Raw genomic sequence first — 20,930 nt, forward strand, 5'->3', positions numbered from 1 at the left:
CTTCCCTGGACAGTAGAGAAAGTTACTCCAACAAAAGCAGGATAGATTCTATTTTATCCTTGATTTCAGAAGAAACAATGAATGAGCAGGTGTCTCAGTACTTTTGTCCATATAATGTATATTGGAAACAGTGATTACTTCATGAACACAGATAATTTTTCAGTAAAATATTTCATGACTTGGAGAGCATAAGTAGTCCTGGCTAAACTACTTTTCCCCCACTCAGGCCTTAAGAGCAGCGAAATATTAAATTTCGGTGCATCAAACTTTAATACAAAGCATATACTAAAGTCTATTTTTATAGTGGTGTATTTATATTCTTTTACATCTAACACAGCTTAACCACAGTAGTTTATAAGCCTTTTCCTCTCATCATTATTTTTTTGTTGCTTTGAACACTGGCATCTCTCTGTGCCAACTACTCACTGGTTTCAAGTCAAATCCAGGCAGTCCAGCAGTCAAGGCAATGAGATAAATTAGGATTGTGGTAATCCCCTCATCATTTTTGTGGTTTACAGAGAAATGGGCTGATGAAAATGTTTGGTTGTTTGTCTAGGTCACAGAGTCAATTTCAAAGTGCTTCTTTCTGATGATCAACATCTATCCCAAAGTCACAATTAATTTAATAGTGGAATTCTTATGTTGTTAGTTTTGTCAGTCTTCAGGACTCCAGCATATAAACAGCACCTGACATAAAAATTATTTACCTTCAGTTTACCTTCTGCTTGCCAGATAAAGTAGTTCAGCCAGATTGAACTGTGGGTCAAACGATCACATTTGAATGTAAAGTGAACGCTGTGTTTAATCTGCTTAGTCCTTGAAATCAAACGGAGCGTACTGACAAAAGGCATATGACAAAAGGACAAACTGTTACTGGAAACTGCACAGGTGTCCTTTTCTGCTTCCTTAGTCTTGGGAATGATTTAGCACTTCTTTTGTTGTGTACACTGATTTTTCCCCAGATTAGACCCACTGTTGAATTACATGGTCATTCTCTGTTTACACTTTTTGTTTTATTCAGGGCTGATGTCGAATCCGTGCAACATTTGCATCTATAGACCTTTTTTATATTTCTCAGACACAAACCTTTTGCTAGCTTTTTTTTATGTGAGTAGTGACTAAGGAGTCACTGGTTAAGTTTGCAGTAGGCTATACTGAACGTTGTTTACGTTAAATGATGCATCTTTGTGCACCATGTCTTCTGTGATGTTCTGCTGCCCCTGTTTTTCTCTTAGGCCTAAGAAAGTTTTCTATTTCTATTTTCCATGTAAATGGATGATTAAAATGCTACAGTCCAAATCAGGTTGGCACAGTCATCATTAACAGTCAATCACTAAACCTTATAAGGGTTTTTTTTCCCGTTTCATGTCCAGGAAGCTTTTCAAATTGGGTCTTGTAAAGGCAGTGATTTACCAAAGTCCCTCATAAGCTTGAGAACTGCCCAATCCAGACATGGAAAAGTCATTTAGAGTCTTTCTGGATTAATCACATGAGTGTGTTGATTTGAAAGCTGGTTCTGGTCATGGACCCTCTGCTATTTGCATGTTTCTTAGTTGTCATTTGATTGTCATTACAAATACAAACAGTTCAGGATGATGAACAGGTTCGAAGAACGCTGTGGAAGATGGGAGTTGTGGGTGTGTGTGGTTAAACATGAAGAACAGGGCAGGGTGCGGAAGCTAGACTGACAGGGCTGATGTAAAGGGGATTTTTCTGGGATGCAGCCCTGCCTCGTCTGGTCTGGAGTGCCCTCTGACCTCCCTCCTTTACTGTGTTCCAGAGGCCAGCAAGCTGGTGATGTCATATGTGGCTGCAGTATGTGGGAAGGGCCAGGAGGTGAACAAAGTGAAGGAGCAGCTGTTGCAGTCCAATCCTGTGCTAGAGGGTAAGTGTTAAGTGTGGCCCCTCCACACTCTGTACTGCATGTCTTCTCGTCGTCTATCAGAGTTAAACATTCCAAAGCATAATAGCACAAAATTTGCAGTGATGTCATACTTAACTTTAACCCAGTAATGTCCATATCTGAAATTTTGGGCTTTTTTAATTATTTAAAAACATGTTCATAGAGTATAACCCGAGTATAAATCTTGTAAGCTAGATCATTTAACAAAAACAGCAAATCAGGAGTTTAACTGATTTTCTTATTATATTAACTTTAGCCATTTGTTGCAGTGCCATTTAGAAATGTGACATTCTCACATTTTTTAAGCATTTTGCAAACTTATTGGTTACAAACTATAGTCATGTGAACACTGCAATGAGGATATATAAAGGATATTGCATAGAACTCTTGCTCTTAGCCAACCCAAATTCCTTCAGCATTATCTTGACCTTTGTTATTGCTTAAACAGAGCATGCTTCTGGCCAAGTCATGCTAGAAGTAACATTTACCACAGCCATCCCAACCACAGGATCTCATGTCTGGTTGAACTCGTTTTGATATGCAGACACTGATAACAACTGGTTAAATAAAAAAAGGTTCCCTAAGGGCACAGCGATATGGAAAAAATATAGTTATGGTTAAGTGTTTTTTTATTCAGAATTTGCTGCACAATATAGTTTAATAGAACTAAATAGACTGCAATTTGCTGTGAGATAGGTGTTTGTTGCTAGGGCGTTGCTAGGTCAATGTAGAGTAGAGTCGACAAACTTTTAGCTAAAATGTGGGGTGCCAAAACATTAGCTCAAAAGATGTTTAGGTTTGCAAAAGCTTATGCAATATGTTTGGCTTATAGAGCTGTGTCCACAAACTTTTGACTAAAATGTGGGGGTAACGTAATGCTCCATCTGTAATGAATCCTGCAGCTGGTCAGGGTTTAAGTGTTGACGATATGTTATAACAGTAACAAATTTATTACTATAATGATTGCCCATTTGTAGGCCAACCCATCCTCTGGGCTGTAGGTGGACCCATGCTCAGATCACTAGGCTTTTAACAGTTTAACAAAAGTTTTTATCGAAGTAATTTCTTATTGCAAATTCTTGAGGTTGTGATTTTGGGCCCTGTCTTTTTGGAGAGCTGTAAAAAAAATTATCTTATCCAAACCAAAGTGTATAGTATGTCATTTGAGCCCTTGGGTAAATACATTTCTAAAACATGCCGTATTAAAGTATGAAAATAGTAAAATAAAAATTGTTTCACTTCTCCTGCTTTTCCTTGACAGTTGTGAAAACAGGGGGCACTGAAACATACTTTATACCTCATTTTCTTATAGTTTCGCCCCACCCTCAGCTGTCCGCCTTGCACTCTTAATGGGGCACAAAACTCTCTACTCCCTGTTGCCATGCAGGCAGCTGAAGGGTTTTTTTTTTGTTTTTTGTTTTTTTTTACATGGGGTCACACACAGGAAATGCCCATGAGTGATGAGGTGGATAGAAGTGCCCAGTCGAGCTCCACATCTGTGAGAGTTTAGCTGCTGGCTGTAATGATCCCAAATGCCCCAAGCTCAACACACTTCCTGTCCTGTGCTCTCCCTGTAGACACTGTGTGCAGCCAGGACTGAAGAGGTGGACTCAAGACAGTACAAAAAGTTTCTACTACATAATGGCTTCTGATTTCTGCAGTGCTGTTAATTGTAGCACTGATATCATATTTCTAATAATGATTTACACAGGACTGTATGGGTCACAGAGTTGAGGATTAAAAGGTTGGCAAGGTAATCACAATATGCCGCCTCTATTAAGATGGTGGCAATGACGCATGATTGTATCTGTGTTCCTGGACCCATTTGCACTAAAGTAGCATAACTTCACAAAGCCCCCGTCTAATCATCCTAAAAGCGTCAAATCGTTTTATGCCTGAATAAAAGCGCTTTTAGATAACTCTCGCTCCCAGGTTGTGGGCTTCCTCTAAGCTGTGCATATGTTTAATAAAGGAAGATGACCGTAGGATGTGACTCATCTCATTATAATTGTTTTCCAGCATGTAGCTGCCTGTTATTGTGCAAATCTATCTCTCTTTATCACTAACCCCATGTCTGTTATCCCTTTTTTGCAGCTTTTGGGAATGCCAAAACTGTGAGGAACGACAACTCCTCGCGATTTGTAAGTGTGTGTGTGTGTGTGTGTGTGTGTGTGTGTGTGTGTGTGTGTGTGTGTGTGTGTGTGTGTGTGTGTGTGTGTGTGTGTGTGTGTTTCCTGGCAGAGTCCTCTATAGTTGCTTAGATCAGTCTGCTGAGTGTGTTTGCATAAGGTTTAGTCCACACAGACCTTTGATCCTAGCGTGATGGCAAAACAGTGAAGGTCCTCCCCCTTACCTCGTTTAGTCCTAAATGTTTCTTTTTATGTGCTCCTCAATATGTTTATAAGGGAAAATCCTCACTAGGAGTCCCTAATCTTAGAGACAGGAACCATCACTCTTTTTTGTGTGTGTTCTGCTACCTGTTGACCAACATCTGGACGTGTTTGGTCCTGCTGTTCTTGACATGGCAACGACAGAGCAATTACGGTTGCAGCACAAAGCAGCGCTCAAATGAAACCCTAGTTGTAACCTCCCTGGCAACTACATCCAGATGTGCGTGTGTGTACCTCTGCCAGAAGGCCTGCATTCAGGAAGCGAGTCTGCAGGCGCTCTTCTCCCGTTTCCATCGTTGTGTTCCTCATGAACACAGCCTTTCACAGAACTGCAGATTGCAGAATTGTGTATACAGATGTATAAAGAATACCATGAAGGCATGTGTATGAATTAGTTGTTGTCATACTAGACTTGTTTTGCAGAACATCAGTCCTTAAGCATTTTTGCCGTATTGACCTTTGAAATACTGAGAACACAAATGACTGGAATATGCAAATGAGCACTGCAGCCAAGGACAACATTATCTATTGAGTATTGCAAGGGTGGTTAGGATCCTTACATGTTCTAAGAGGGTTTTTTATTTATGAATCAGTGTGGTGTGCTCTTGCAGACATAAAAAATTGTCAAAATGTCCTGTCAGGTGTTCTCCACTCCATTGTTAATATAGCCTTTGCTTTATGTATCAGTGTATACACCACATGATGTTTTGCAATACCATGCAGTCAACGTGGCGTAGGTGGAAGTGTGTGATAGGCGTCATCAGGACTTAAAAGGTACATGCCTCTTAATTCTAGTGCCATTTGATGTTCAGGCTGTTAGCCAGCTACCATTAGATAAACAAGCACTGAACCATAGTGTGCGCACTGACAGGGGTCAGAGTAGAGAACACTATGCAGCTTGTGCATCCCAGAAGAGCCATTTCAGTGGATGCATGTTACATAACCGGTCGCCACATCACTAGGAGAAATTTGCGGCAATAATACTTCACCCTTAAATGGTTTCTTTAAACTGCCAAGGCAGTTCTAGATATATAAAGGAATAGAAAGGGCAAACACAGTGTATTAGTAAAAGAAATGCCCATAGCAAAAAAAAAATTTACCAGTAGATAATATATATATATTATCTATATATAAGCGCAGTATATTTTAAATGTATATAAAATATGTATATGCATAAATAATATACTGCGCTTATATGCAGAAATGTATTTAGTAGGAAAAAAAAACAAAAAAAACATTCAATTCCAGAGTGCAGATATGAGGAGACTAGTGGGTGGGGAACGTACAGGAGTGTTCTCACGCTCACTGTGTGTTTTTAAAGGAGTGGGGGCTGATGGCTGTTTTAGATTCTTTCTTGATGTCATCGTATGACTCCCTGCTTCTCCCATTAGGCCTGAAACCTAAAGACTCCATGCAAGAACTTCACAAGCCCATTAGCTTCTAGCAGACGATTATGTCTCAGCTTGTTGACACCTAAAGGGTTGAAATTTTTAGTTTGCTTCGCTTTGGGTGGGGGTGTTGAAGAGCCGTTCAGGAACTGCTGTCAGACCTTTTTTAAAACTCTTTCCAACTCACGCTGTAATGTGTCATCTCATCTCTAGAGCGGGGGAAAAAATGTTGATCTGTTACTTCCCTTGGTTGGGGAGAGGTATTGTTGAGTTTGGCGGTCACTGTTGGGGCAGTAGCTTTAAAGAGTTGTTGGATGAAGAAAAAAAGAGAGAGAGAGAGAGAAATGACTCCCGAGACAGGGGTTTTACTCTTTCTTAGCGAATTTCAGTTGGGATAGCGGTTTCTTTTCCATTTATGACGAGTTTTTTTTTTTCCCTCTATGGTAGCCTATTACTCCATTACAAATCTATGTATGATTGGAAGTGAACTTTATGAATAAGCCTGTGCTTGGAAAGAATCCCTTTTTTTCCCCCTGCTCTTTCGTAGAAGGCTCATATTGCCGCCAGTTTTGAAGCAATTGCTCCCTGAGCCATGTATTCTGTCCTACTGTTAAGAGCCCCTAGTAGAAGTGTGTGGTTCTCCCTATCCAGCTAAGCCAGTATTAAAGGCCTTGGTGCAATCTCATCACTATGTTGGAACAGCCTGATCTCTCATATCTTATTTTGACTGTGATGGGGGGGGCTTTAAAAAAATAACAAAAACGCCATGAAATAATTTCCCAGTTTATTTCACATTTTAAAAAATACTATTAATGCCTGTTATATGTTGCTTGAGGCTGTGCTAATTGTTTCTGCTCTGTCTACAGGGAAAGTACATGGACATCGAGTTTGACTTCAAAGGCGATCCGTTGGGTGGGGTCATCAGTAACTGTGAGTATAATTACAGGATCGATATTGGGTCAACCCATTTAGGAGTGTCTCAGCTAGGCTCAGTGTCTTTTATAGACCAGGTCCTTTCTCTACAAGCTCCTCAGATCCTGCTGTGTGGTCACAGAGATGGCTTTGGGAAACTGCGGTGGAGCTCTGTCCCAGTGCAAACCACCCTGTATGTGTGTGCGTCTTTCCCCTGCAGCTAAGGAGAGTTGGAGCAGTCACGCAAATGCAAAAGAAGTGTCTGGAATAAAATCTAGCTCAGTTTAGTCTGTCTATGAGCCTTGTACCATTTGAACACATGCAAATGAGCCCTCTAGCCAATCACAAAATTGTTATTTAGGTATTGTGATGATCTTGATCACTCTTCTCAATAATTCAAGGTAGTGATGTTCAACAAACATAAGTTTGGTCAAAATTGAACAATGTCTCATCAAGATTTACACAAAGGAAGTTCTCTAGAACAGAAAACTGTATTTATCTTGGCATTGTACCCAATGCACAGAAATTACATACAGTAAAAACATTTGTGTCCTCAATAATGAAGAAAATCTTTCATGACTAAAAACTGGTCAAAGCTGGTAAAGCAGTTCAACAAGAACATGGTGTGTGTGAATAACACTGGAGAGAGGCTCCTAATATTCTGCTAGTTATGAGAATAAGAGATGCTATGTGAACCAGGCCTTGGGACCATGGCTTTTGCTCTCACAACATCCTTAGGAGTTTAAACTGGGTGCGATGATGCAAAATCTGTAGAAGCAAACCGGGATCAGTGCTAGGCTAAAATCTAACACTAGCTGGCCATCTTTTAAATCTCCAATGTCTGGTACCTCAGCTGACTACAAAACTGGAGCTAAATCAAAAATGACCGCCTTATTTTGTTCTGGAAAGACTTAAGAAAGCCAAATTTGGGAAAGTGTGTGGGTGCTAGGCCAAAGACTAACCCAGTTACAATCTCTTTAGCTAGGTAACAACACATCACGCTATTAGGACACAACAGGACAGCACTTTTGAAGTAGAGATTGCATCCGTCTGATTTTTAGTCATTAGTATCAGGATGATATTAATAAAAAATGCTGGACCATTTATCAGAGCAAGACTAAGGATGGATCTAAGATATAATCCTGTAGCAAATCTAGCCTAAAGTTGCATGTGCACACTATTGGTTAATGTCATGTAGTTAGCTGCGTGTTTCCTCCTCTGGGGTAGTTTGTGTTGCAGTGGTTTAAGCATTATAGCATACTTTTACTTGTTAGGTCAAGTAATACAGGTAAATATATTATTTTAAAGCTTTATAGGCATTTTTTACATTTTATGTACAATGGCAGCAAAATGTACTTTACAGACATTAATTCAAAATGATCAGTGTGAAGAACAAAAAAAGACATTCAATTGAAAGAGTTTGAGTGGAATTAAAATTGAGTAAAGTAAAAATAACAAAAAAAGCATATAAAGTTAGTATGCAACAAAAATAAAGGGCAATTCTTGGAGCCCAGTTGCACAAGAAAAGAGAATATTGTAAAGAAGAAATAATTAGTGTCTGATTGGAATCAGCATGTATCAAGTCAAGTCAAGTCAAATTTATTTGTATAGCGCTTTTTACAACTGTTGTCGTCACAAAGCAGCTTTACATAATTAGTACTTAATAAAGGACAGAGACCGAGAAGAAAGAAGAAATAACATGAAGGGTCAAAGACCCCCGTGAGCAAGCCAACAGCGACAGTGGCAAGGAAAAACTTCCTCAGAGCTGGAGGAAGAAACCTTGGGAGGAACCAAGACTCACAAGGGGGACCCATCCTCCTCTGGCCAGACTATTTAAACATTAATGATAAAAATTACCAAACCAGATACAACAGAAACCACCCTGTATAAATGTATCACCAATATGTCAGTATTTGAATACAAAAAGTGTCCTCTCTATCCTAAAGGCCTGAATCTGTGGCTTCTAACTGCCTTTGTGATCACAAAAATGGCTTCAGGAATCTGGTGGAGCTCTGAAACATTGCAAACTACCCTGTATAAATGTAGCGGGTCAGGACAGTCACACAAATGCAGGGTGTGCTGGAAAGAACTCTAACTCCGTTTAGTCTGTCCACGTTAGTCTTGCTTCGTTTGACACCTACACATGCCCAAACTGTCTGCCATTCGTACAGCACCCACACAAACCATTTTGTCTGTTTCCATTTTGGGTGGCTATCACTTAAAATAATAGCACCAATCTGCCCAGTGGCTGCTGTACATGTATATGTGATGTTGTGTATCTACTAAACACAGAGCTGTGTGTTTAATCCCCGTTTGTTGCTATTGACAAGTTTAGCCCATTTGGCCTTTATGTAGTAGAGGCTTGTAACCTATATTGTGTTTGGGTCGAAGGGTGGTAGAGTTTTCAATTACTTGGTGTGCCACTGAGCGTCCATGAGAGACCAGCGCACTACAGAGAGAGTAAGATCAATATTCCAGTGTTTGTGTGTTTCCAGTGAAAGTTCAGGGGCGCAGAATGGCGCAAAACAATCTCTTCCTTTTTATCTCCTCTTTATACTCAGCACATAAACACAGACAGAAATCAGAAATGTATATTAAAATGAAGATGGAAATAATGAAACTTTTTTTTTTTTCAGTCTGATAATTCGTTCAACCCACCTAGACTTACTAAAGTCAAACGTCTGACAGATCTCCAGCTTTAGAGGCATGCTCTAGATTATCATGAGGCCTGCAGGCTTTCCTCCAAAGTCAGAGGCAATAAAGGCCTATGCACTGTATTCATGCCCCGGAGCCAGCCCACTCCACATCAGTGCCTCCATTATTGCTAGCCATGTTTCATTTGATCTGAGTGGAAAATTCAGACAAGGAGGGAAAACAAGAACCAAAAACAACTGGTCTCATATGGGGGGTCACCAAAGACAACGCACACTAAGGCACTTAAAGGGGAACTCTTGAATCACTTGCTTATTGAAAGAGAATTTCCTGGAAAAAGCCATATCCTGAATGTCATCAACAGTGGATGCCTTCCCATATGGTCTAAAAGCCTTAAGAACGTTGGCTGTGCAAAAGCAGCAACCAGCAAGAGTTTTCTGAGTGTACAAAAGGGGAAAGTACAGAGAGGGGGGAGTTCATTTCTGAACTATCCCTCAGCTCCATCTGCTCATCTCCTCAGCCTCTGCTGTCTTGTCTTTAGAAGCAGACTGTGTAAAATAGTAAAGCTGAGAGAGGGAAAGTGATATCTTCCCTTTAACCATTAGCTCTTAGAGCTGTTTACCAACTTAACTCATGGAATTGCCCTTTCAAAAGAAATCCTGCACTTGATTGGTCTTTAGCTTCTGGTTATGGTACAATGGGGTATTTATCCAGCTACAGTAGTAGAGCATCTATGTAGCAAGTGAAGTGTGTGAGGCATTCTTCCTTTCCTCCCAGATAGATCTCATGTGAGATTTCCTCTTCCTGCTCAAACACAATGGACAAAGAGAGGCTCAATACACTATCATCACCTTGAATTCTCAAATATTTGTCCTACCGTAAACAAGCATCTCCTCAGATGTTAGATGCCCTTTGGAGGGAATGGCCTTGCTGAGCTAAATATTCCAGAAGGCCTATTAGCATGTTTCAGGAAAGTCTATAGAATAGATTCTTTTTATGTGATTTGTCCACTTGTTTTGTCTGGAACAAGAAAAGGTTGTGACCCAAATTAAATCACTATTGGCTACTGCAGAACAATGACTCCTATAATAATCCAGACCTAGAACAGAAGTGTTTTTCCTGCTTCAACACACCTGAATTAATTAAACAGGGCCCAAAATGATCTTAGAGTTAAGATGAGCTTAAATGGTAGAGAGCGCTTAGATGACCGTTTAAGAATCATCATTTGTTTCAAGATGCTTTGGGGAAACCATATTCTCCTTTACAAAATTGTTTCTCTGAGCTATTGTTGCCTCTATTACATTTGTAAAAAACTTCAAAACTGAAAATAAGTTGAGATTTCTTTTTTGGGAGGGGGGTTCAGTTCACAAATGAACTTTTTTGACAACCAAACACATAAAAAAGCCAGATGCCATCCTGTAATGTTACCAGCATTCAGCAAATCAGTAATCTGAAAAGTATAGTGCATCCAACAATAAAGGAAGCTTTGTGCATCAAATAAGGTTGTTTTTTTTTTTTAAGTAACAAAATACAGTAGCTCACACACCCTGCAAATTCTACATTCTGGTACATTTTACTATGGCTAGCAGGGACATGCATGTTCTACATCTCTGCTGGCAGTGAATTAAACAAGTTAATATATTGGTGGCAAGACATTTGGTTTGTTGGTGTTAAAGTCTTGCGTTTGGGTTGTTATGAGTTAGAGCAGGTAAATTACTAAAATGTATGAGACATGGGGTAACCTGTGCTTTAGATTATTCTAAATAAGCGATCTATGTGTAATTTTGTGTTCTTTCCTTCCTTCAGATCTCCTGGAGAAGTCTCGTGTTGTGAAGCAGCCAAGAGGAGAGAGGAACTTCCACATCTTTTACCAGCTGTTATCTGGGGCATCAGAAGACACACTTAGTAAGGGACAACATACTTCTACAAACTGAGCCTTTTTGCCTGTGAAAAACAGCTGTAGACATGATGCATACTTGGTATGAGTTCATGCAGATCTGTAGTAAGAGATTGATTCCCTTGTTAAACCAAAAAGAAAGCCTGAGGCACCTGGGCAAACAGCTACTGTTCTCGCATGCTTTATTTGCACTTCACTGGACCATGGCCATTGTTTGACATGTTTAATGAAAGAGAACAATGTAATGGGCTTTAATTTCAGACATCAAAAGGTTGAACTAAGCTGTAGGCAGTATGACTTGTAACCCTATCTGATCATAAGGGTGCTTATGGGCAACCTAATACCCAGCTGATTCACAGTTGAATAAGACTCATGTATGTCACCCAAGTGGAAATTTTGTGAGTTGGAGAGCAGTTCTGATTCAGTCTCCTGCTGTAACACACCTGGGTGTTTCCCTTTCAGAAAAACTAAAGTTGGACCGGGACTTCAGCAAGTATAATTATCTAAGCCTTGATTCAGCCACAGTCAATGGACTTGATGATGCAGCAAACTTCAGAACTGTCAGGGTGAGCTTGTCCTGCCACATGTACATACACATGCACCCAATTATTACACTGAATATACTAGAGCTGCAACTGTCGATTGTTTTAAGTTCCTTACCGATTTGAAAACTGAGAGCTACTCATTCAGTTACATCACTGATCATTTAATGCTTGTGGACCCAAGAACATTTTGAGTCAAAACGAAACCCGTTTGAAAATATTTTTAAATATTGGACCTGTAGGAGAAAACAGCATATGCATGATGACTATGAAAACTGCAAATCTGTCATTGCAGATTCACTGAGTAGATATTTTTTATCAAGTAATCTTGACAGATCTCAAATATATCAGACAAACATATCACAGGTGCCACATTCCATGGGAAAATACTGAAAAAACATAGCATTAAAGTTTGCAGGTCTCTAAAATTACCTGCAGTGGTGCAGTGGTGGCTCAGCGGTTAGAGCGCCGGGCTATTGATAACAGGGTTGTGGGTTCGATTCCCGGGCTCGGCAAGCTGCCACTGTTGCTCCCCGGGCGCTGGAGTTGGCTGCCCACCGCTCTGGGTGTGTGTGTGTGTACTCACTGCCCCTAACACGTGTGTGTGTGTGTGTGTGTGTGTGTGTGTGTGTGTGTGTGTGTGTGTGTGTTCACTACCAGATGGGTTAAATGTGGAGGACACATTTCGCTGTACACTGTACAGTGACAAATACGTGCACCTTTACCTTTTACTTTAAAAAAATTCTTGAAGCAGTGCTTGTATGGCACAGTCACTTTGTGTAGTTCAGACCTTTATCACCTCTACAAGATAAGGCATGAGTTAAGCCTCTTATCTCTAATGACCGATTTAATTGCATGATTAGATTAGATCAGTCCTTGTCCATGCTCTCTATTAGATGGAGTTTGATCTCTTCACAGCATAAATGTCCACTGAAAGTTATGCAATGCAAACTTTGCACATGGCCTTACCACAGGAGAAGAAAGGTCAGTTAATAGTCTTGCACCTGCCCTCTGCTTAAGGCTGTTGGGAAACACAATTAAGGAAGAGCAGGTGCATCCTTTCCAAACGTTCCAGCTCCATTCGTTCCCTATCTCACAAGCATGTGTTCTCAGTATTATGAAGGCACAATATATGATGTAATGTGATGTCTTGGTGTGACTGTGTTTTTCTTCATAGCCCTTGTTTGTCTTGTTTTGTTCAGACCAGTAGATGTCTGTGTCTGGACTGAGCTGATTTGAATGCAGTACCACAGTGGACAAAGCCTTGCAGTTCTCCTGAATAGTAGCTCTAAGCCCTGCTCTGCATTTAGAAAACCATAGGCCAGCAGGTCCTGCCCTCTGGCTCTGTATCTAACTCCCTGTGACTGAGCGATCATATCCAAACAATTTGGGAATATTCCACCACTGTGCTTTGTCTAGACTGATGCACTTTCTGTTAGTTATAAGTTAGTCATGAGTCAGTTTTTTTTTTTTTGTTTTTTTTTTTTTTTGTCCAAATACTTGGCCAAAAAAAAACCAATCATATTGGTATTGACCTCTAATTGCTTAAAAAATTAGAAGCATTGGACAGATGTTTAGAATTGATCGATATATCAAACCAATATGACAAGCACATGTCTTTTCCCGATGCATGTGAAGTCAGGCATCGCCTCTTTTTGAACTGCTCCCAGTGCAGCATCACTCGGCATCCACGCGCTCAGAGGAAAGCACTTAATTCTCAGCTCTAATACATCAGCTAACAGACTCCTGTGCTGGTCAGCATCAAAATGAGAATGATTATGGGAAAGAGTGTCATCTACCCACCCAGACAAAGCAAGGCCAATTGTGCTCTTTCGGGCTCTAGGTGTTGATGAAGCTGCATGACTTTGGATTCAAACTTGCGATCCTCGGGTCATAGTGCTAAAATGTATTTATTTTATGTAACTTAATACTTTATTTATTAAATAAATAAATCAATAAATCAATATATCTCAGCAGATTTGCACACACAATAGAGACTTTCATTGCCTTTTCAGTGCTGCCCTATTTTAGGTGCAAAACAGTTTTTGTGAAGGTTTTTTTTTCTGGATTATATCAAAGAACACCAATAACCCTCCAAGTCATGTGGTTTTAAATATGAAAAATGTGGTGTATTTGAAGTGTATGCCACCGATTGTTTTCCTAGATTTCTCTCTTCACATTTTGCTCTCCGAGCTATCTGAAGGTGTCTGCATTACTATCCTCTGGCCGAGGTCAGCTTGAGCTTTCCAGAACCACAGAGAGCTGCTTGTTATGACTAACTTGCATAGTCATTTTCCATGGCTGTCTTGCTGGCACCATCAGATCATCTGTAGGGTCTGCTACAGTGGCATGTTGAATGTCCATCATCAGAGCTGTACTAATTGGAGAACTTTGCCTCTCTGTTCTTCAGAATGCCATGCAGATCGTGGGCTTCATGGAGGATGAGGTACAGTCTGTGCTGGAGCTGGTGGCTGCGGTGCTTAAGTTGGGCAACATAGAGTTCAAGCCCGAGTCACGTGTCAACGGCTTTGATGAGAGCCGGGTCAAGGACAAGAACGGTGAGTGCTTTACCCAGCCGAAAGGTGAGCTCATAGATCCGCACAGTGGATCAGTGGTGCACACAATGGTGCTGATCAATCTCTAAAAGCCATAATCACAGTGTTGAATGGAATACTTACTGTACAGTTATATTTTTCCCAGAGAGGTAAATAATCATTCCAGGAAAAAAGTTTCTATTACATTTTCTTGGAACGGTAAGGCATAAAAAATGTGAAATATCTAGAACCATGTCTCGTACATGTCTGTGTCAGCAGACCTGCTTGAACTCTACTGCCATCTATTGATATTCATGTTGGAACCTAATGCACATATACAAGGAGACAATCACTTGCAATTGGAAGTAGATTATGGTGGAACACCACATTGCTCTGAAAGGGCAATAGATTCAGCCAGCATTCTTGAGAAAGATGGGTAGATGTGTCTGGGATAATCTAGGTGTTTTTAATGTTCTGGCACACACTGGCCTGGTGTTTTACACCAGTTATTATTTGTTTTGCTGTATATTGCAGTTAATGGTATGATGGCATTTGTAAGGAATGTTATTCATCCTCAGTCACATAAGAGTTTGCTGTTCTTCCAGACTGTTTTTGCTGACAGTTCCTTGCATAGCGTGAAGCACAGACTAAACACTGCAGTGTGTGTCAACACCTAAACGTACTCATCTGGATATGGCTAGAAGAAGACTGATTTTGCTATGAGGCTTAAAACTCTTAACATTATCGTGTTATCTAGTGCCCTCTTTTAACAATTCTGCTTTAGGCTGCAATGAGCATTTGGGATGGAGGGGAATCCCCCTCCAAAAAAAATACTCAGGGGCACCTTTGGGTGGTGTCTGTGTCTGGCTTAACTACTGTAACAGGGTTTTTTGTTTTTTTTAACTGCAGTTGTATGGTTACCATTTCCACCCCAAAAGGCTGTGCAATTTTTGTATAACTGTTTTTCTTCTGGCATATTCCTACTCCAGATCTAAAGGAAATGTGTGAGCTGCTGGGCATTGAGCAGTCAGTGCTGGAGAGAGCTTTCAGCTATCGCACTGTGGAGGCCAAGATGGAGAAGGTGTCCACCACGCTCAACGTTGCTCAGGTTGACCCCTTCCCTCATTCCACACTTACTTATTCCTCCTTCCCATCCATTATCCGTCTCCCTTTCATGCTGTGCCCTTTGGGCAGTAATCTTTGTCTCAGTCTCTTCTCGGGTGAATGACTTCATAAGAGGAGAGTGCAGGAGTGCACTTATTCCTCTTAGGCTTAGAGCCACATCTTTTGTCTTGAAATATTTATCCATAAACACCATAAATGTGCAAACAGAAATTCCACAGCTGTGTTTGCACCTTTAAAATAGGAAATGAATATTACCAGCTACCCCCCCCTTTCCCTTTTGCCCGACATGGCGACACAGAGACGTATTAATTATGAAACAGAAAACGTCTGCTGCAACTGTTAAAGTAGGTCAGAATTTGGACCACTCAGAGTCCTAAACTTATTTGACGCTCGTCTCACAGGAATGACTGTGTATGGCTCCAGCAACACCACTTGGACCTGGTTATGATTGGCGTGTCTCATATACGCTGGAAACATCCTCATTGCAAATTTGGTTTCCAAGGAGCCATTCCACAGAGCTGTGGCGTCGCACTGGAGGCCAAGCCCTCCCATCACAAACATCCGGCCAGATAAACCAAACACAGCAGGAAAGAGAAGAGGTAGAGAGAAATTATGGGCCTACTCTTCCTGAGGACCGGAACAGTGTTAAGCCCAGCATGTTCACCTATACGTTCCTCACATTCAATCAAAGCCTGGTTTCAGTGACACTAGCCAAGTGTTGTTTTTTTCCTCTGTGTCGCTAGCTTTGGTGTCATCTAGAGTTCATCCTCTCATTCCGGATGACTGTGTTCTACTGCCAAGCAGACTTGATAGATGATGGGCTTTACTCTCTCGTGGCTCAGTGCCAGCTCATGAGACCTAAAACTTGAAGTGTTTTATTTTGCCCTGGCTCCTCCCTATTGTTGCATGTTTATGCTGGACCTGCTTTTATTAAATGTGTAAGTGCTGATTACAGAGAGTGAAAACTAAACAACTTTATGTTTATTCTAGGCTTATTATGCTCGTGATGCACTAGCCAAAAACCTGTATAGCCGCCTGTTCAGTTGGTTGGTGACCCGAATCAATGAAAGCATCAAGGTATGTTCTTCAGGATTGCTGTTTTCACATTGTTAATGCTTGACTCTGTATAACCATTTGTAGTCACTTTCCTCATTGTTTATGTTTATGTTCAGGCTCAGACCAAATCCCGGAAGAAAGTTATGGGGGTCTTGGATATTTACGGTTTTGAAATATTTGAGGTAGGTTTCCTCCCTGTGCAGTCTGCTGCTGGATGGCCATGTCAGTCCCCAGTTAATTAAATGTTCATCTCCCACTCTGAACATTCTGCTGTCTCTGTTCAGACTTGTTGACTTATGACGGAGGAACAGTAGGAGAAGAAACTCCTTTGACCTTTTGTGGTTAATTAAATGTGATGTAAAAGATGCTTAAAACACTTAACATCTGTAATGTCTCTTATAATTCATTCTGTTGCAACACAATTAAATGAATTAGGGTAATATTTAAAATTGATTTCTATACTGTATTTTATCTTTACATCATATATTGTCTTAAGGCATAATTGGACATCAGCAGGCTATTATGGATGTTGTCTCCAACTTATCAATCCGCAGATGTGCAACACACGTTTTCCTCCAAAATGACCATAAATTCCAAGTAATTTTTGAAAATAAAATGGAAAAGCGGCATTTGGTTATGACATTGTTCACCTGTACCATCTGGAATCCTTTGCGGTTTGCATGTGACACGCATGAGTCGCATGAAACAACTACAAATGAACAACTTCTTTGTTTGCTTGCTCTGTGGTATGACAGCCCTGTGCATGCCTCAACTCTGGATATGACAGTGCTATTCACTCATTTGTTCATTTATTTGCATTTGTTCTGCTGTTTTCCTTTCTTCTTAATGTTGTTGTTGTTGTTGTTGTTGTTTGTGTTAATGTGTCTGGGGCAACAGGATGGAGTAAGTACTCCTCTGAGGACGTGATGTGGCAAAGTGCATGCTGCGATTATTGCCTTTAATCCCAGTCCTAATTCAGCCCTTTAGCTCCACAACCTAAGACGGCGATGGTGCCGCTGGTGCTGGTTCTGACGTGCAACATTACACCCAGCGGTAGCAACACCAGTGCAGTTAATGAAACTGATGTTGCGTCACTGGCTTCAGTAAGGTTGTGCCTCAGGCAGAAACATTAGCCTAGGAGTTGCAGTGTTTTTCACGTTGTTGGGCTACAGGGAATGGCTGATATAGCCAAGAACTCATTTCACTGGGTTACAGTGGTTAAGGTGACTGAACAAGGTTTCACTTTTCTCAGTTTGCCCTCATTAGTCACAAAACACTGCAGCTACAGGTCAAAACGTGCCAGCATGCCCTCTTTGTTAGCATGCCAGGTCAAAACCACCAGTGCCAAGCTCAACAAAGACATGACTCCTTCTTTCCAGCGTGCCATATGCTGTCTTTGGGATGTGTTTTAGGCTTTTTTTTTTCCCTGGTGCTGAAGGTACACACCAGCGGTTCTAATGTTTGCAGTGGCTTTTGGTCAAAGGGACTAACGTGTACTGGGGGTTTTCCTAAATGGATAAGGAGGTAAACATAGAGGGAGGGGAGGGCTCTCTGAAGACAGAGAGTGAGGGAGAACAATCTGCTTAATGTTGATCCTCTTCTTTGTTATGACCCCTGTAGAAAAGTCCCTTCTAGCTCATGCTCTTTCAGTATGAATTCTAAAGTCAACATCCTAAGCAAATGAAAGATAACTAACCTTGCTCTGCTGTGAGCTTCATTACTGCTACTTGACTCTAGATATTGAGCTGTTAGGATAGTTAATTTCTGTGTCATGAAAATTAGAAAAAACAGTAACCATAACACAATCTGACTCAAAAAGCTATAATTGTCATGATGCTTAATTTGTGTACATCATAATTGTGTGTATATATAGGGTGGGATTCCATTTTGATGGAAGGGCGGGGGTTTCTTAAAGAGTATCGATTTACACATTAAAGACATAGATTATTTAATTAGTCATAGAAAATAAAACATGGTCAAAAGACAAGTAGATTAAAGGGGCGCAGTGCTTTGTAGCCCTAGGCGGTTTGCTGTGCTTAGTGCTTTGGTTGCTGTGTACCTCAGTTTTACCTGCAGAATTACCTCAGTAAAAATGCAATTTAGATGATTGTCCTAACGGCATGTCTAATTGCCCCAACAGGACAACAGCTTTGAGCAGTTCATCATCAACTACTGCAATGAGAAGCTTCAGCAGATCTTCATTGAGCTCACTTTGCGTGAGGAGCAGGAGGAGTATGTGCGAGAGGTAAGGCGCTGTAATCTTCTCTGCTTATCTGCAATAGGCTCATGCAACTTCATATTTTGTACGCTGCCTAGTAAAAGTTTGGCGACACCAGATAGATTAGAAATAAAATAAATAGATTAAATAAAAAGCTGATTAGAGCTGGCATTGTTTAGCTTCATTGTAAAGTAACAGTAAAAATCAATCAATTATGAAGGAAATGTGTCCCCAAACTTTTGAGAGCCATGGGAACTTCTTTTTAATTGCCGTAATTGTTTACACATTTAACTGTTCTTGCTAACTGCTAATGCTAATGTTATGTGAGAGGGGATCACATTAGTTTGCTTATCTGTAAATACTCGTTATGACTGTTGCATGACTTTCACAAAGCAGTTTTACGTTGCGCCAGAATTTGATTAACTTAAAACTGAAGTTCAGCTAAAAATCATTTCATCTGCCTCTTTGTGTCTTGCCTTGACTCCCTGCTCTCTCTTTTTCTGCGAGTTTGGGGACGGAAGTGATCCCTCACTGCAGTGAGGGTAAACACGCATGTCCCTGAGGGTTTACGGCTCTGTTTGCTTTCAGAGCTCTGAGTATGTGCCCCAACGCAGCCGTGACCTCCACGCTGTGATATTCCACTCTCTGGCCCAGCTCCAGTCCAGTGCATGGGAAAATACCACTGTTCTGGAGGCTGGGGAAGAACACTGGGATCTGGGGAGCAGTCGACCCAATCCATAGCGTAGATTCCTCTTCCACCACATGGCCTCCCACTAGCACACACCCCCTCCTCCCAAAGCTGTTCACATAGCTCAATTAGCCTACAGCAATTTTCCAGCTCATTACATTCACAGTGGATTCATGTTGTGTGTTGTTACTGAAGCCTGGCAGATGAGACCCTTGTTTGGTTCAATTGACCAAAACATCATCTTGGCTGAATCTTGTCCCGCAACTATTGGCATCATGTAGATTACCTAGTGTGTCCCTTTGAGCTGGTCAAGTATAGGAAGTCCTTGTTTGTAAGCTCTCAGGTTTGTATGTGAACACTCTGCACTAAAGGGATGTCGGTGCAAACTTGTTCAATTGTGCTTTTTTGTATCTTGTAGGGCATTGAATGGACCAACATCGAGTATTTCAACAATGCCGTCATCTGTGACCTCATTGAAAATGTAAGTCATGTGTATTATTATTATTTTTATTTATTTTTTTTTTTAAAGAAAAGTTCTATATTTATTATATTTGTGTATTTAGACGTAAAAATGTGTTTTTTATTTTGTTTGTTTTTTGTTGGAAAAGTTGGTCCAATAATAAGCTGTTGTGTTCCTTCACCAGAACCAAAATGGTATCTTGGCGATGCTTGATGAGGAATGTCTGCGGCCAGGCACAGTGACGGACGACACCTTCCTGGACAAGCTGAACACTGTCTGTGCTGAACACCAGCACTTTGAGAGCCGGCTAAGCAAAAACTCAAAATTCCTCACTGATCACAGTTTGCCTCACAGCTGCTTCCGCATCCAGCACTATGCTGGCAAGGTGATTTCCCCCCCCCCACACACACACTTCCTCTCTTACACACACACTGACGCACACATACAAATGAATGCATCAACCAACACTTTAGTGTGTGTTTAAATCATGTTTTTTTCTGATAAGTTTCTAAATGAAATGCTCATGCTGTGCTGCTTAGCTTGGGAAATCATTTGAGTCACACCATTAACAGCTTACTACCCCCTTGGAGGACGTTTTGCACAACTGTAATTTTATAGAGTACTATGCATTGTGTTCCTCCCCATTACAACAATGAAAGCAATTACAATAACACATCAGAGTTTATTTATAGCATGCTGTCCGGAATCCCCATGATTCAGCTTTAGAAGCCCTTTATTCACTCTAGGGAAATGGACATAAATTAGTTCAAATAAAACCACAAAATGTACTAGATAGATCAAAATAAATAAAAACCAAAGCATGGGAAACTGTAATTGACAGTAATTTGCTGCTCCCTGTGTAGGTGCTGTATCGGGTAGAGGGCTTTGTGGACAAAAACAATGACCTGCTGTACAGAGACCTGTCTCAGGCTATGTACAAGGCCAACCACAGCCTCATGAAACTACTTTTCCCAGAGGGCAACCCTGCCAAGGTCAATCTGAAGAGGCCTCCTACAGCTGGCTCCCAGTTCAGAGCCTCAGTGGGCACGCTCATGAAAAACCTACAAACCAAAAACCCCAACTACATAAGGTAAGTCACACAGCAGGTAACTGAACCAAGGGCATGTTTTTTTTTTTTTTTTTTGGGGGGGGGGGTTGGCAAACT

At 40.8% G+C, this 20,930-nt stretch overlaps 1 protein-coding gene across 4 annotated transcripts in view; it reads left to right on the plus strand.

Annotated features, from left to right (window-relative positions):
• Positions 1-20,930, plus strand: part of myo1b (myosin IB) — a 66,343-nt gene that overhangs the window by 33,773 nt on the left and 11,640 nt on the right. For all 4 annotated transcript variants that reach the window (XM_072685986.1, XM_072685987.1, XM_072685988.1 and 1 more), the window contains exons 5-17: positions 1,781-1,885; positions 3,998-4,044; positions 6,548-6,611; positions 11,052-11,150; positions 11,605-11,708; positions 14,095-14,242; positions 15,208-15,326; positions 16,334-16,420; positions 16,516-16,581; positions 18,540-18,644; positions 19,724-19,786; positions 19,950-20,150; positions 20,629-20,855. In XM_072685986.1, coding sequence (XP_072542087.1) covers positions 1,781-1,885; positions 3,998-4,044; positions 6,548-6,611; positions 11,052-11,150; positions 11,605-11,708; positions 14,095-14,242; positions 15,208-15,326; positions 16,334-16,420; positions 16,516-16,581; positions 18,540-18,644; positions 19,724-19,786; positions 19,950-20,150; positions 20,629-20,855 — 1,435 coding nt within the window. The remainder of the gene's footprint in view (positions 1-1,780; positions 1,886-3,997; positions 4,045-6,547; positions 6,612-11,051; positions 11,151-11,604; positions 11,709-14,094; positions 14,243-15,207; positions 15,327-16,333; positions 16,421-16,515; positions 16,582-18,539; positions 18,645-19,723; positions 19,787-19,949; positions 20,151-20,628; positions 20,856-20,930) is intronic.

This window comes from Salminus brasiliensis, chromosome 8 (assembly GCF_030463535.1).
Source record: "Salminus brasiliensis chromosome 8, fSalBra1.hap2, whole genome shotgun sequence".
Classification (NCBI taxonomy): domain Eukaryota; kingdom Metazoa; phylum Chordata; class Actinopteri; order Characiformes; family Bryconidae; genus Salminus; species Salminus brasiliensis.